The sequence below is a fragment of the Ambystoma mexicanum genome, chromosome 4q (assembly GCF_040938575.1).
Source record: "Ambystoma mexicanum isolate Mex_15411 chromosome 4q, UKY_AmexF1_1, whole genome shotgun sequence".
NCBI classification, from domain to species: Eukaryota; Metazoa; Chordata; class Amphibia; order Caudata; family Ambystomatidae; genus Ambystoma; species Ambystoma mexicanum.
The window spans coordinates 650,612,338-650,629,743 of record NC_090928.1 but is presented as its reverse complement, the minus strand read 5'-3'; the positions used below and the strand labels follow the sequence as shown (position 1 = coordinate 650,629,743).

At 53.0% G+C, this 17,406-nt stretch overlaps 1 protein-coding gene across 1 annotated transcript in view; it reads right to left on the bottom strand.

Annotated features, from left to right (window-relative positions):
- Positions 1-17,406, bottom strand: part of CCT4 (chaperonin containing TCP1 subunit 4) — a 472,029-nt gene that overhangs the window by 306,366 nt on the left and 148,257 nt on the right. The window contains exon 5 of the mRNA XM_069608221.1: positions 14,164-14,306. Within this exon, the coding sequence (XP_069464322.1) occupies positions 14,164-14,306 (143 nt within the window). The remainder of the gene's footprint in view (positions 1-14,163; positions 14,307-17,406) is intronic.

The window sequence follows — 17,406 nt, the reverse complement described above, 5'->3', positions numbered from 1 at the left end:
GCTCCTCCAATTCTGGCAGCCCTGCCTCCCACAGTTCAGGCGGCTCTGCAACAGCCTCTGCAGCAGCCTCCGGTCCCCACAGCGCCCAGCACTCCTCCACCCCATCCGGATCAGCCAGACACACTGGTGGATATAGACAAGGAGAAGGACCCTGACAAGCCGTCGTCAGTGAAGGCCTTTCACAACAGGCTTGCAGGTCTGGCAGAATATTTGGGCCTTCCTTAACACGAGGTCGAGTAGCCGGAGGAGGGGGATCTTGGCAGAAGTCCTCACCAAAAGACCCACTACCAAGACGGGAATCCTGATGCAGAAAGACGTTGTGGTTCTGGCCAAGAAGGGGTTGCTGAAGCCACACTCGGCCCAACCTTTCAATCGACGCCTCGATGCCAAGTATAAACAGATGGAGAGGGATACACTGTCAGCGCGACCTCAACCATACTTCGGTAATGGCTGTGGCGTCACTCTACTCTAAGCCTCAGTCGTCCTCGGCACGTTAGGCAAGGAGGAGAAGATCTTGGAGGCGTACGGGAATAAACTGTACTCCAACACCTCGCTGCACCTGCATCAGGCCAATGCCGATGCCATGCTGGCAGCAGCTAACCAGAGGCTTTGGCAGGAAATAGCGGACTTCTTTCCAGAACTTCCGGTGCAGAGCCAGGCACGCTTCAAGGCGGGTCTAGGAGAAGCCAGGCTGGTAACGCAGGACATCATGGAGTCCACCGTAGCCCACATTGATACCTCTGGCCGGGCCATCAGCATCGCCATGGACATGAGAAGGATGGCCTGGCTTCAGGCTACTCATTTTAGCGCCGACGTCCAGGAATGCATATTGGACCTTAGGTATGAGGGTAGGGAGCTTTCACTCCGACTAGGAATTGGATAAAAAGAACTGCTTGCAAACTGCAAAATCTTTATCCTAACGAGGGCCACGCTCAAGGCATACGCCCAGTCGCATCAACGCTTCGACAGGGGGCGGTCTTTCAGCAGGTTCCGGGGATTCCATGAATAGAAGACGAGGCAGTCTGAGCACTCGCCGAGACAGCACTGGCGCAATCAACAAAAAAGGACTCTCCCCCACCCCCAAGGGCTTCTTCCAGTCCCCCTCAGCAGCCTCAGAAGGAAAAAAGGCATGGCGCGTCCCTTTATGTCCGCGTGTTCCGGTGGGGGGCAGGCTTGCCTCTCACATGCAATTTTAGCACCAGAAATGTACGGACTCCTGAATCCTCTCAGTAGTATCCACGGGGTACCGCCTACCTCTCCTAACTCCTCCCTTCCCCTCCCCTCCCCTCCCCTCCCACAGAGGCAACTCTGTTGGCAGAGGTCCGGTCGCTTGTCGAGAGCCAGGCAGTGGAAGAAGTCCTAGCCTCCCAGAGAGGATTAGGCTTCTATTCCAGGATTTTCACCATACAAAAGAAGAACCAGGCTGGCCCGAGAGTTGTGTTGGACCTATCCACTCTCAACCTCCCTCCCTTCCTCCCTCTTCAGAAATTCAAAATGGTTACGCCAGCACTCATTGCAGACACACTAGACAAGGGAGATTGGATGTGCTCCCTGGATCTGAAGGACGCCTACCTACACCTCCCGATTTGGCAGCCACATCGCTCCTTCGTACGCTTCAGGATCATAGTCTGCCATTTCCAGTACAAGGTTCTACCCTTTGGCCTCAACTCAGCCACCAGGGTATTCACCAGACTCATGAATGCAGTGGTAGCCTTCCTGAAGGCCCAGGGCCACCATGTCTACCCGTACCTGGACGACTGGCTTGTCAGGGCGAGATCTCCGGAGGGGGTTATCCACACTTCCTCCGCGCTTATGAACACTCCACGACCTGGGGTTTACCATCAACCTCAAGAAGTCTCAGCTGCAGCCCACGCAGAGTGTCACTTTCCTGGGCCTCATCTGGGATACGAGCTCTGAGAGGGTCTTTCCCTCAGAGGACAAGATTACGGCTATCAAGAGAGCCACTACTCACTTCTGACCAGAGCAGTGACCTCGGCCTGGTGGTGCCAGCACTAACTGGGTATCATGACAGCGGTCCGCTTGGCCGCACCACGCACGAGACGCAGGATGAGGTTACAGCTGCACTCCGCAGCCTCATGGAATCGGGAGAAGGGCTCCCAAGCGGAGCTGGTAAGCCTACCGCATTCTCTCCACTCAGACCGCACATCTTGGTCCAGGGACTGCAACCTGTGGACGGGCAGGTCACCATCACTACGTACTCCTCCCTAGAAGGCTGGGGAGCCACTATGGACAGCCACAGCATCCATGGAGTTTGGACCCGGCAGGAGTCACATCAACTGGCTGGAACTCCGTGCCATCTGGCTAGCTCAGAGCTTTCCTTATGCTCATTGTGGCAAGATCGTCCTTCTCCAGACCAACAAATCCACCAGCATGTTGTATGTCAACAAGCAGGGGGGGGCTGGGGGGTACCAGGTACCCTCCGCTGTGCAGCCTAGTGGTCAGCTTGTGAGAATGGGCCCAGGAGAACATCTACCTCATGGTCGTCCACCTCCCGGGGGAGGCCAACTTGGAAGCGGACAGGCTCAGCAGACTGGGTGCGGACAATTACAAATGGCAATTGAACGACCAGGTGTTGCTGGCGGTCTTCAGCAGATGGGTCCACCTGAGGGTGCCCCGTTTGCCTCCTGGACAAACAGGAAGTGCCATCAGTTGGCGTCTTGGCAGGGCCCCGGCTCCATGGGCGACGCATTCGATACGGTGGGAGGGCATGACTGCCTACGCCTTCCCTCCCACGCCCCTGATCCACAGGGTGAGCCGCAAGATAAAGGAGGCATGTCACCTCTGCATCATTCCGATAGCTCCATGGTGGCCGGCGAGACCATGGTTCTCCCAACTGCTCAGCCGCACGGACAGACCTCCCCCCTCCCCTCGGCACAGCACATCTCCTGTCCCAGAAGTGGGGCAGGGTCATACACCCCGCCTCACAGAAGTTAGCCCTCAGTGTGGTTCTTGAGCGGGCCACCCTCAGGCACCTGAGCCTATCACAGGCTAACATGGAGATCATTCAGGGCGCAAGGCTACCAGGAGCCAATACAGGAGTAAATGGACTAGGTTCTGTCATTGGGAGGACTCCAAGGAGATGGACCCCCCCCCCCCTCCCCTTAGGTGTACGCTGGATGATGTGCTCCTTTTCCGGCGCACCTTGCGCCCTCAGGCATGCAGGTGGACACATGTTGCACCTATTTGGCAAAAAAGTATTTAAAGGGCGCCTAGCAGAGTCCTGATATGCCCAGGAGGGTATGTATATGAAAATGAAAAGGAATCAGGATGTGAGACCCCCTCACAGTTTCGACAGTTTTGGACATATTTATTTCGATCTCAAAACAATTTTTACTATGTACAAGACTTTCGATAAGCATGAAAGTGACAGACAAATTTACTGCAACAGGGAGTACAACTGTGTACCAACCTCAATAGCGTGGAGGAAGAATTCCCTAGTGGTATAGCACAGGTTAGTACAAGGATTGCGTGAACAAATAACTCAAATGAGTGCTGCCCGAGGCTGCTATTCAGTCCAGGTATTTCTAACAAACGGTGTACACAACACTATATAAAAACATACAAAAACGAGTTAAAGAGCTGTGTCACAGAACATCAACACTGTAGCGTTCCGGCCACAAGGGGCTTGATTAGAGCGTGTTACTATGGTGCCCTTCATCAGGAGAGACGTGTGGAGAAGTCTGTCCGTGGATCTTATCTGTGGGTGAGAGGACAACTGTGAGGGTCTCGGTCAAAAAGTGTTCCAATTTAGAAGGTCAATTAGAACATATATGGGGGTGGAACCCCCCCACCGCAAGCACTCCACCCAATCCAAAACCCCCTGCAACTCCCACACCCAATCCCATTATATTATTTATAATCCAAAACCAACCCAATACATAGACAATACATAGACAAAATAACTAAACTAATATAAAGGTCAATTGTGTAGAAGGTCAATTCTGACCACCATAATTAGGTCAATTAAGTAAAGGGTCAATTGTAAAAGGTCAATTTGGGTAATACCCCCAGGGACCGTGCTGTCACAGTGTCCGCCATGATGGCCTGTAGAGACTCACCTACAGTCTTCCCAAACAGATTGTCTCCATCAAAGTGCATGTCCAAAATCCTCGCCTGGACGTCCTGTCGAAAGTTGGTGGCCTTGAGCCAGCCATGACGACGAAGGCAAACGCTGTTGCCCATCTGGCGGAAACCCACGTCTGCGATGTCTGTGGCTGTTAGGGAGAAATGTCATAAATGTGCCAATTCCTCCCATCTTAGAGCCCTCCCGCTCTTTTGCTAAACTTTGGGACTTTGAACTTTTCAATTATGTTTGTTTTCTGTGTTTGCTTCTTTTTGGTTATGGACTAACCAACTCCATAGGCATCATCTTTTACAATTGTGTCACAAAGCACCTTCAGTGCAGTGACACTGGGAAGTCTTTCAGATTTATCTTCTCTGGGATCAACTACAGTTTCACAGAACAGTGGAGTGAAATTGACACTTAGCCCTGTACATATCTAGACCCAGCACACCCCATCTTAGAATAGAGTGCTGGAGGGGTTACTTCGTATCCCCCCCCCCCCCCATGTCTAGTTAGTCATGTAACCGTCAAATGTTACCCTTTCCTCTCAAAAAGGCTGGTGGCAGTTGTTTTACAACAATCTCCCATGATTTTTCCCGACTGCGAACTATTTGTAGCTCCGGTAACAGTAAATCGCGGGAGCCATGTTTTTCCAGATGGCCCCCAGCCATTGTTGCTAAAATGGTTCCCGGTCCTCTTTTCCCCCCCCCCCCATGTCTTTGTGGAAAGGTCCTTCTAGAGTTTCTCTGCGCGCCAAACCAGGTTTGGTATCTTTGTTCATCCGCCTTTGGCGGGCTTCAGGAGTGAAACCCACCTCTGGCTCCACAGTGTCTGGGGTAGGCAGGAAGTGAGGGAGGTGCCCAAAACTCCCTGTGCTTGGTCTCCTAGGAGACCAATATGCACTCTGTGATGATTGGCTGGCTGACTGTCCGGCAAGGACAGCCACCCTGCTGGGTGAGTGGCAGCTAGGCTGGAATGAATGTGAGAGAACTGAATAAAAGGTGAGTCTCTTGGGTTGGAAGGCAGAGTCGATCACTGGAACCGAAGAGGAGCTTGAAGACGACGGCTGCTGCAACTCCCGGACAGTTGGTTTGCCCAGTGAAGCCCTGCTGCAGGTCTGAATCGCCAAGTTCACATCGACATAGAAGCCTTGGAAGGACGACTTCTCCCTTTTGAGTTGGTAGGACCAATCAACTCCCAAGTAAGCCACCTGGACACCCATCTCGGACCTGGTTGCATTTCCTCAGAGTGCTGCAGGAAACCGTAGTGCCAGCGAGGGACACCAGATTGTGTGCGCGTGATCTGAACGAGCCTGACCCTCCTCAGCTGAATGCAGGACCTCAGAAGCAATGACAGTCCACCTTGACAGCCAGGACCAACGTTGTTACCCGTGTGGTAAACACGAAACAGCCACTGAAATTGGGGTTTGACACTTGCAAGCTTTTTGACAAGTGCAGGAGTCCCCCGGCGGCGTCCTTGTCCCCACGACTGAGGCCCAGGAAGGAACAAGTTACTTACCTGTAACTGTTGTTCTCCAGCATGGGTCTGGCATGGATTCACATGCTCATGAATATTCCCAGTCGTCAGGCTGGGAATCCTCGGTAAAGAAAAAACCAGTATCAGTTTAGTTTCTGATCTGTCTTTCGTAGTAGTAACCAATCACTGATCTCTGCGTCATACTGACCACAGCCAATGACTGCCCTCTACCTAAGCCCCGCCTCTGGCAGCCATCTTCAGATTTGCTAGCACGTGAAGAGGCAGTATGACCAAGTGAAGAGCTGCAGAGGGGTAGGCGGGAGGGTTCGCATGTGAATCCATGCCAGACCCATGCTGGAGAACAACAGTTACAGGTAAGTAACTTGTTCCTTCTCCAGCATGGGGTCTGGCATGGATTCACATGCTCATGAATAAAGAATACATAGCAGTACACACATGCACAACCACGGGAGGTGGCAAAGGCTCAACATTAAGCATTACATCAAACTCAAAAGCAATTCTTACCTCCTCACCAGGCTCACCTTAGGCGAACAGGTTGCGCAGCACTGCTTGGCCGACCCTGGACTCCTCCCTGGAATTCCGATCGACGCAGTAGAATTTCGTGAAGGTGTGCGTCGACCTCCACGTAGCAGCCCTGCAGATGTCCAGCAAGGGCACACCAGATAGGAACGCCGTGGTAGCTGTGATCGCTCTGGTGGAATGGGCTCTCGGACGGCCCGGCAGGGGTCGGTTTTTCAACCGATGACAGTACATGATACAGCCGGAGAGCCATCTGGAAATGGAAGCCTTCGAGAGGGCCTTCCCCTGATTGACAGGTCCAAAGTTCACAAAGAGTTGTGACGTCTTCCGAAAACCCTTCCTGCGGTCCACGTAGAACTTCAGAGCTCTAGCCACATCCAGCGAGTGCAAAGTCCTCTCAGCCGGCGACGAAGGCGACGGGAAGAAAACAGGCAACACCAAGGGTTCGTTGAGGTGGAAGTCCGACGGCACCTTGGGCATGAAGGAGGGGTGCGTCCGAAGCACTACCCTCGTGTCGTGAAAAGTCAAGTACGGGGCCTTGCAGGAAAGGGCCTGGATCTCTCCCACCCGTCGTGCGGAGGTGATGGCCACAAGAAACGCTGTTTGACGACAAGAACTTCAACGGGGCCGAGTGCAGAGGCTCGAACGGAGGTCCCATGAGCTTGGTCAGCACCACGTTGAACTCCCACGCCAGGGCCGGAGCCTTCACCGGCGGGAACGAACTGAACAGTCCCTTCATGAACTCTTTCACCAGACGATGAGACCACAAGGACGTCCGCCCTGTGGTTCTGGTGTATCGGGAGATCGCAGCAAGATGAATCTTGATGGACGCATGCGCCAGTCCAGCTTTGGCCAGCGTCAGTAGGTACGGCAGTACTTGGGGAGCCGTAATCTGCAGAGGTTTAATATTCTGTGCGTGGCAACAGACAGAGAACCTCTTCCATTTGTGTCCGTAGCATTTAAGAGTTGAGGACGCCCTGGCCTTTGCAAGAACCTCTCTGCAGTCGGCCGGTATGTCGTATCCTCCAAACTCCAACGCTGCAGGAGCCAGGCCTGCAAGTTCAGCGACTTCGGGTCGTGATGGAGGATGGCGCCTCCTTCCCTGCAGAGCAGATCCGCGCCCACTGGCAGCTTGATTGACGGGGACGCTGACAAGACCAGGAGGTCCAGGAACCATATCTGCCTCGGCCATGCAGGTGCGACGAGGATCATCCTGCACCGTGACCTCTTGAGCTGGTTGATGAGCCGGATCAGCAATGGCAATGGAGGGAACGTGTACAGAAACAGGCCCTCCCAGGGGAACGAGAAAGCATCGCCCATGCTCCTCGGCTGGGGAAACCTGCTGGCGAACCTCCGGCACTTGGAGTTTGTCGCCGTCACGAACAGTCGATCTGGGGTGTGCCCCACCGTCGGAAGAGGCGGTCCACTAGATCCCGCCGTAGTTCCCACTCGTGGCACGAGCGCAGCTCCCTGCTGAGTGAGTCGGCGATGGTGTTTTTTATCCCTGCCAGATGAAACGGCACCAGAAACATCCTTTGGGCGACGGCCCAATGCCAAAATCCTGCGCCTCCCTGGACAGGGCTGGGGACCTGGTTCCGCCCTGTTTCCTGATGTAGAACATGGTGGTGGTGTTGTCGGTGAAGATCCTCACCACCTTGCGCTTGAGGGACGGAAGGAAGGACCTGAGGGCCCAAAACACTGCACGGAGCTCCAGGACGTTGATATGGAGGGACTTCTCCGTCGGGAGCCAAAGACCTCTCGCGTGCAGATTTTCGGTGTGCGCTCCCCACCCTTCCAGGGAGGCATCCGTGGTCACGGTCTCCTGGTGGCCGGGGGTCTGGAAGTCCATGCCCGCCGTCAGATGTGCGCGGGTGCCCCACCACCGGATCGCTCGTCGGAAACTCTCGTCGAGTGTGATCCTCTCCTCGAAGCTGCCCGTCGTCTGGATCCAGCGCGCGTCCAGGAACTCCTGCAACGGGCGCATCCGGAGCCTGCACAGGGGGATGAGGTAAATGCAAGAAGACATCATTCCGAGGAGGGACTTGATGGACCTCACTCTGGCCGGGTCCGCAACCAGCATCCGCTGCACTTGCCCAGAATGGCCCTAGTCCTTTCCTCCGACGGAGAGGCCAGAAGCGACACTGTGTCGAGCTTCGCTCCCAGAAACAGTGCGTCTTGCGCGGGCACCAGGTGGGACTTGGCGTAGTTTATGGAGAATCCCAGGTCCGTGAGAAGTTGGACGGTCCTTGCCGTGTGCTCCACGCAGAGTTCCCTCGTCTTGGCTCGGATGAGCCAGTCGTCCAGGTAGGGGTAGACGTGGATCCCCTCTCGGCGCAGCTGCGCCGCCACCGGTGCGAGGCACTTGAACACCCTGGGTGCTGACCTTAGTCCGAAGGGAAGGGCTCTGAACTGATGGTGACGCCCTTGGACCACGAACCTGAGAAACTTTCGGTGTCTCTTTAGGATGGGAATATGGAAGTAGGCATCCTCCAAATCCAACGACGACAGGAAATCGTCCTCCTCCAGCTGACCCACCTGTGCCTTGATGAATTTGTTCAGTCGTCGTAGGTCCAGGATGGGACGCCATCCTCCCGTCTTCTTCACGAGGAAGTATCTTGAGTAAACACCGGAGACCCGAAGCCTCTTTGGGACGAGCTCGATGGCGCCCTTCCTAAGCATCGCCTTTACCTCCAAGAGAAGTTGAGGGACGTGATGTTCTTTCCTGTCCACAGGGGGGACGCGCGGGCACCTTTTTTGAAACTCGAGCGCGTGACCCTGGGCTAGGGCGTCCAGCACCCAACGGTCGGTGGAGATGGACTCCCACACGCTGACGAAGCTCGCCAGCCGGCCTCCCACCGGGGTGCTTCGGTGGGGGCCCGACCCCACGACCGGTTCAGTCCTGCTTCGACGAGGCTTTGCCGCCTTGACCTCCTTGGCGACGACGGCGGGGACCGCCTGACTTGCCTCGTCCCCTGAAAGCTTCCTGCGACGACGAACGGGCCGCTTGACGGTAGGTGGAAAATCCGCCGCCGGAACCTTTGGAGGCACCCTGTTTGTCCCCGCCTCTCCGAAAGGGCGGCCGCCGTTGCTGGAGAACCCCGAGAGCCCGGGCCGTCTCCGTGTCTGCTTTGATGGCTTGAAGGGAATCGTCCACTGTTTACCCAAACAGGTTGTTTCCATCGAACGGCATGTCCAAGACTCTGGTCTGCACGTCTTGACGGAAGTCAGTAGCCTTGAGCCATCCACGCCGCCAAAGGCACACGCCGTTGCCCAACTGGCGAAATCCAGTGTCAGCGATGTCCGTCGCAATAGTAATGGCGTGGTCCGACGCCACCTCTCCTTCCTGCAAGATCTCTAGGGCATCCCCCTCTTGTTGTCCGGTAGGAAGTCCAGCAGGGGGGCCAGTTTGTACCACAGCTCCCTGTCGTAGCGGGCTACGATAGCCAATGCGTTGGCCGCCTTAATCGTCGTCGCTGCAGACGAGATGACCCTGCCTCCCATCGTATCCAACTTCTTTCCCTCGCCGTCCGGCGGGGAAGTCGATGTAGAGGCCGCACCCCTCCCCGCTTTCTTCCTGGCCGCCGCGGAGACGACGGAGTCCGGGGTCGGCTGTGCCCGGAGGCACAAGGGGGCCGCGTCCGGGACCCGGTACTTCTTCTCATACCGATCCCTTCTAGCCGGCGTCGTGGATGGGTTCTTGAGGAGGGCGAGGCCCTCATCCCAAACATCGTCCAGTAGAGGCACGGAGAGGACAGTCTTCCTCTTGGCCTCGTGCCGTTGATAAAGGAAACCTTCCTTCTTCTCCTCCGGGCAGAGCTGAGCTGGAAGAGCTCGGATACCCTGGCGATCATGGAGTTAAACGATCCAATCTCGTCGGGCAGGGAAGCCCGGGTGGGGGGTGACGACAGCAGATCCTCGTCGTAAACCTCGTCGTCCGTACCCGTCGCGGCCGTGTCAGTCCCCGCATCATCCCCACGAGTCGTGGACGGGGAGGAGGGCTGAACAGGGCGCGAAGGCTGAAAAGGAGGTGGAGGATGAATCCTTCTCTTAGGGGGAGGGCTCCCAGAAGGGCCTGGCTCCGGGTCCCCCGTTGGGAGCGGTTCCTCCGCTGGTGGTAACGGCAGTCTCGTCCTCATCTCCGAGCATAAGGACTGTATAGCCAACAAAATGGCCGCCGAGTTGTCTTGCGGCGCTGGTTGAGGGGAGTCCGACGGGCGGTCAGGGGCCCCGTCGGCACCCTCGACGTTATCGTAGTCTCCTACGTCGGGATCCCTCCCGACGCGCTGCTCTTCTTCCACGCCAACGCCGTGGCTTAAGACCTCGATCAGCTCTTCCTCAGAGGTTGAGGCCGAATCCATGACTACCTCCTGCCCCCCCTTTTTCTTCTCCGTCGGAGGTTTCACAGGGCTCCTGTCGATGGGCATAAAAGAGGACTCCCTCCACGGTGGCAGGGAGACTGAGCCCCGAGGTCGCCACCACTGGTGTAGCCTCCACAGGCTGAGCCAGGGCCGCCGCGACTGTCTCGATAGAGGCCTTGGCCGGATGGATTAAGGCTTTCACCACCTTCTCCTTGGGGGGCGGGGACACTGCCTCGCTCTCCCTCCAATGGGGCCTTCGAGCTCGACCGGGGCCTCTTCAGGAGCTTCGCCGGGTGCTCGGCCTTCCTCTTACCCGAACCAGAGCATTGGCTCGTGGTCGATGGTGCCGGGGAGGATGCGCCCTGAATGGCGCCCGTAGAGCCCGACCGTTCGGCGCTCCCGGTGCCAGCGGACTCGCGGTGCTTGGCCTTGTGTTGGACCCCCGTCGCCGGGGCGTCCTCAAAGGTCTTAGAAGACCGCTCGGATTTCTTCTCGCCTGACGGGCTCTTCCCTTCCAGCCAGTTGGCGAGACGTTGATGGCGGTCCTTCATGGTCCGCTCCGACATAGTGCCGCAAAACGCAGTCCTTCTCCACGTGCGTCTTGTCCTCATGTAGGCATTAAAGACAAAAGGAGTGTTCATCCTCAAAGACATTCTGAAGCTAGCATCCAGGGCAGACCCTGAACAGCTTTCCGGGCGTCGAGCTTCCCTTCTCCTGGGCCATGTCCGAGATGGGCCTGAGAAACTTCTGGAGTCCTCCAAAAGCGTGGCTCGACGAAATCTTCACCCTTGAGGGGCGTAGACGAATCCGACACGGGTCCCCGTTGATCGGATGAAGAATCGGTGGAGCTTGAGGCTCTTTTTGACCGAAAAATCGAAGTTTTTGAGAAAAAAACGTGAAAAAAATAGCACTAACGCTCGAGAGCAATAGCACGAGGATCCCAACACTTGAAAGTGCGGTAAAAATCTGAAGATGGCTGCCAGAGGCAGGGCTTAGGTAGAGGGCAGTCATTGGCTGTGGTCAGTATGACGCAGAGATCAGTGAGTGGTTACTACTACGAAAGACAGATCAGAAACGAAACTGATACTGGTTTTTTCTTTACCGAGGATTCCCAGCCAGACGACGGGGAATATTCATGAGCATGTGAATCCATGCCAGACCCCATGCTGGAGAACAGAAGTCATCAGCTTCATCTTTTCCTTCATTGTAAGGTACTGTAAAACAAGACAGAGAACCTACCTTTCACTGTGAAGTGCTTGAAACGTTTGCAACTCACAGGCCCAACATAGGATTCTTCTTTTTACAAACTACTTTTAAGAACTTGTGCAGAGACTTTTCCGTCTACTTACCAGAACTGCCTTATCCTATCCGAGACTTTAGCCCATTGACTTGGCCTAGCCTATTGAATTGACTCTTCTGGTTAACTCAAAGTATTTGCACTGTCTAAGAATAATTTTAGTCTTTCATGTTCTGATAACCTTGCCTTTTACTTACTTTTTAAAGTGTACAGTATTGAAGGAGTTGTGTGTTACTATAAGATTTCCTTCTTCTAATGAGTGTTTTGTAACTGACTGATAGATTATTGTTTATATAAGAAACCTTGAATGTAAGAGTATTTGAATACCTGTAACTGTGAATCTTTGTGTAACTCCACTACAGCTCACATTTCCCCTCTTGAGATAAGCCTAGCTGCTCAACACGCTACCAAACCTGTAGTACAGACTTACACCAAAGGTTGGTTTGCTTACACCTGTAGTCATAGTTGTGTGTAGCGTTTTCAACGGGTACCACATACAAACTTTGCCGAACAGTGGCCACTGTGATGGCATGGTCCAACGCCACCTCGCCTTCTTGCAGAATTTCCAACGCCTCAGACCCCTTGTCTTCGGGCGGGAAGAGGGCAGCGAGGGGTGAGAGGAGGCAGTGGGTGCCTCTTCATCTTCCTGGCCGGCGGTTCCCACGTCGCAAGAGCATCGAATGTCACTAGCGCCGCAGGTAGGGCCGCCGGCGCAATAGGCATACTCATCTGTATCTCGGAGACCAGAGTATGTAGAGTAGAACGAATGTCCACAGAGGGGTCTCTAGGTGGCAGCTGAGGCGGTGGTGGGATAGGAAGCTGGGGCGCAGGCAGAAAGCACATGCCCTCATCGACCAGCGGCGCAGTTGCCTTCCTCGACGGTATCCCTAGGCATCTTCACCTTTGTCGGCACCCTCGTCGTAAGGCCCGATTCCCGACGTTCTCCTCCGGATGGTTGAAGGTAGACGAGCTCCTCTGATGAGATGTCCGTACTCTGGAGGACCTCCGTACCTCCCCCCGCTTCTTCGCGTCCAAAGGGGACAGTCTCAGGTAGATGACCGGCATCTTCTTCTCTGGGGTCTTCTCTATAGGCTGGTAAGACGACCCCCCCCACACTGGCAGGGAGGGACACTTTTGCCTTCGGGGGTGCACCCTGCGGGTCCACCTCCACGGCCTTCGAGAGGGATTCCACCACCACCTCGATGGAAGGCGGGGCCTTCGTCGGGTGTACCTGGGCCTTCACGGTCAGGACCGGTCCTTTGTACTGCTTGGCCTTGGTCGTCCCACGGGAGGGTCAGAGCCTCGGTCCCCCTTCTCCGGCAGGTTGGTCTTGGACTTCCCCAGGGCCACCTTGATCTTGCCCGGATGGTCCGATTTCCTCCAGAGAGCCGACTAAAATCGCTGGAGATGTCAGACACGCCCTGGCGGCAGAGGAGCCCTCTGAAGCGGTGCTTAGTCTTTTGTTGGAACCCCGCCGGGAGGGGGGCGGGGGGGTAGAATTCCTTCTTCTCGTCTGCCATGATCCGTGCAATGTAGGCCTTGAAGAATCTTCTGGAAGTCTCCACGAAGAAACTCGACGAAATTCACCCTTGAGGGGCACTGAAAAAAAAAAAATAATCGGAAAAAATGGTCCCCGTTAATCAGAAGGTTGATCGATGGGGCACAGGTGCTCGATTGACCGAAAAATAGAGAAACTCTTCCAAAAAAGTGAAAATGCAGAAAAGGCTCGAGAGCCAAGCACGAGGACTCAACACTTGACTGCAGTAAAAATCTGGATAGTTGCCAGAGGAGGGGCTTAGGTAGAGGGCAGCATGACCCAGAGCTCAGCGATTGGTTGTTAGGAGGAAGACTGCTCAGAAATGAAACAAAATGATTTATTCATTTACTGAGGATTCCCAGCCTGTCGACGGAATATTCAGGAGCATGTCAATCCATGCCAGACCTCATGCTGGAGAAGTATAGCACAAGAAGTAACCAGGCTGCGGTTTTCCTTCCCACAGCTTGCAGTGTCTTTGGTGGTTTACATCCACTTTTTCGCGTAACCACTGAGTGAAGTGATATATCATTCCTATACTAAGAAGTTGGAAGTAAAGTCTTATTCCCCGCTGAAGGGGAATCCAGGGGGATCACGGTGGTATGGAAGCAAACAACACCTGCATGAGCGAAACATCCCAGGTCTCCAGATGACACCCTGAAATACTGAGGAGGTGCTAGCCCTTCCATTTCAGAAATATTAACATTTAAACTACTTTAAAATAAAAAAATAAAAAAAAAACAAATAAAAAAAAACACCTATCTGGATGATAGGTGAACAAAGATGCATATTTTTTTTAAAAAACCTGGAAATTGTATCAATCATTTTACGAGTTAGGTAGGGAAAAATATAAGCACTAGAAAACAAAGCATACCTTTGAATTCAGCGATGTAGCTGCACTGTTCAGCAAAGTATCTCTGTCACTCAACAGAACTGGTTGAGACATGCTAGTTAAAATTTCAATTCCCTTGTCCACAGCCTTCTGGAATGACTCCGAGATAATAGTGGGATGAATTCCTACACATCAAAAAACAAAAATATACATAAAACTAAACTTAACTGGGTCATTCAATTAGAACCCAACATTACAAAATACACTTACTATGAATATTATTTTGGATTCTGGTAGATCTAAACAGAAAAAAAACAAATGAGGGCTTTACATAAATACTCTAGTGCATATTACTAAGATACATTACTAAAATCAACCCTGGTGGGGAGAATTTAGGAGGCTACCCCTGTTATGGTGAATAGTGAGACTCATTGTTAGGGGAGTTTCCCTAAAGTCTACATGTGGCAAGACTTTATAAAACTATCCCTAGGTATACAGGCTCCAACTGCTAGTATGAGTCAGTATTAAAGTTTCTGGTACCATGGCAGAGCAGCCATGCTCCTCTTAGGAGTGAGTTGTGAGCTGTAGGTAAGTACAATGAACTCAGTGAATACATAAGCCCAAAGAAATGCTTACACACTTTTAGTTCTAGTAAAATAGTGATTTATGTTATATAAACATCTCAGGCAAGTACTATTTCAAACTAAGCAACACAATATAAAATCAACTTCAGGCGAGTAAAACAGAAGTTTAGAATTATACATGCAATTCAATGTTATAGCAACTCAGAAAAAGCTCTGTTGTGGGAATAAAACATTTATGCAACACAATATCAGGCCAGTACTTTTAAAGACTTGTATTACTTTTCAGAGGCCTTAAGGCTTTAGCAGTTCATCCCCATCTTGGTATGAGCTCTTCAAAGTCAGTTTGGAGGTAAAGCAGTTAAGGCACAGCAGCAGAAAAGGCAATGTTCCAGAGGATTCTTCAATAGCAAGTAAATTACTTTTAAAAAGGTTACAGGATCTTGGGAAAGGCTCCCTATGGGCACACATGCGTTAGGCCTGGGCGAACTGTATGGGTAAACACCGGAACCAGCACCCCAGCAGCTAAAACGGAAGGACGGACTCTGGAAGCCATGTCGCAGCAGCAGTTGGAGAAAGGACTCCCAGTAAAAGGATTCTTCTTGCTCCAACTTCAATCTGCAGTTTTGGCACCTTTTCACAGGCTCCAAGGAGGAATGTTTACCACGAGGTAAATACGCCTTACTTCTTTGGTCCTGCACTCTTGTGAGGGGACTTGAGCTCACCAATTTCTGGGAGGATTCGGTCACAGGAAGATAATGCACTGAAATATGGTCGGAGGTTCACAGTTTGCAGCCTACGAAGGTCACAGCACGTTGTGGGATGGCTTGTCTTGCATGTCGTCTTTTGGCCGATTGGTCCCACCAGTCAAAGACAAGGAGGAGTCCTCTACAGAGCTCCTCTGTCGATTAGAAAACGGGGGCAGGACAGCAGTGGTCTCTCTGCGTTTGCTGGAAGGGGCTGCAGGCGTCTCTGGCAGTCTTCTTTGGTTCTCCTGTTCCAGGTGTCGACTTGCCTTCTGCCTCAGGATCCGATCCTCCCCTTATCAGCAACCCACACTATCTCGGCAAACTCTCCTGCAATTTACCGAAAGGGGCGGGTGGCTGTCCATTACGGACAGCCAGCCCCCCCCCTCCCCTCAGTAGGAACTGTTTTTTCTGAGGCACACAAGAAGACAAAGGACAGCCGAGTTTGGGATCCTCACCAGTTACCAGTACTCAGAGGCACATTGGAGCCTCGGCAGGCTTCACAAACGATTCATGCAGAAGACAAAAGTCAAACCCGCACCTCCCCTATCCGGGTTGGCAAAAGGACCAGGAAAGGTCAGGCAGACAAAAAAATAATAAAAGTAAGAAGCAACCATGCTGCTTCAATGGTGACCCTTCTGTGCATAACCGCAGCTGTGAAGACAGCCTGCGAGCACTAATTGCACAGAAGTTGGTAGAACACGTTCACTGCCACCAGCCATAAGTGTATGCTTGTCACTGTAACAGGTGTTACAAGAGCAGTAAGAAAGGGGATACAAGGTAACCCCCTCAGCACTCTACATAGGGTGGTGTGTGCTGATCTCAAAAAAGCTAAAAAGGATAACAAGTATCCCCCTAACCTTGAGAACAGACGTTCATGAGAAAAATAAAAGAATAGGTTCATCTTAATGGGTCTTGGACCATGCACTGTCGCCACTTACGTGGTCTTTTGGCATTCTGGCGGGTCTGCAAAGGAAGGAGGATTTTGGGTTTTTGTTAAGAGGAAGAAGAGCAAGAGCATTGATGAGCTTTCAAAGAATCTCCAAACTTTTACAAGTGAAGCTAGAGGGGGCAGGTAAGTATTGCAGGTAAGTGCAAGTATCACACCCTGTATTCCAGTTTCTCTCCAGACTTGGCGGGTCGTCAGAGGGTCATCAGAGGTTAGTAGTCCCGTTGCTTGTTCTGGTCACCACAGCCCAGGATTTGCGGGTGCAAGAGATGTGCCGGTTGGAGACCTAAGCGGATGCAACCTGTTCTGGACAATGAATGCAACTCCCACCGATAAAGCACTGTGCTAGGCAGTGGATCAGACGTGAGAAAGCCTTTAACAATTATTTCTCATGCACGCAACACAAAAGGGACACAGCTGTAACAGTCAGCCTCCTATCTTCGGGTCCCGTTGAAGATGGAACGCCAATTTGTAGAACACGCCGAGTCCCCAAATTTTGAAGCCGAAATGCAGAACCACAACACCTCTGCCACGGTAGCCCAAACTGGAGCTGGTCAGTCCACAGAATGGTTCCAGGAACGCTTCCGAAGACTGGAGGTGGCTGGGAACAGTAGATGTCGGGAACGGTTGGTCCCATTAAGCCAAGGGTCAATGCACCAATGAAGGCCTTCTGATGATCACCAGCCAGACGAGGCTCCACTGGGACTGCAGCAAATGTTGGTCAGACGGGATTCTTAGGACAAGTGCGCAGGTGTTCCACGTTCTTCACAGCTGGGCAGGATACTTGGCTCCTTGCTAGAATTCTCCAGGCTGCGAGGCATGGCTACAGAACTCTTTCTAAACAGAAGCTCAGGTGAGACAGAACCTCAGCTCAGCCAAAAGAGGATCTGCCCCTCACACACATCCCAGTAATGGTCCAATCGGGACCACTGACGGTGAAACTCAGACATACACTCTAGACATACAGAAACCAGTTTGTGGCTTGGGACCATACAGTGCCTAGGAGGCT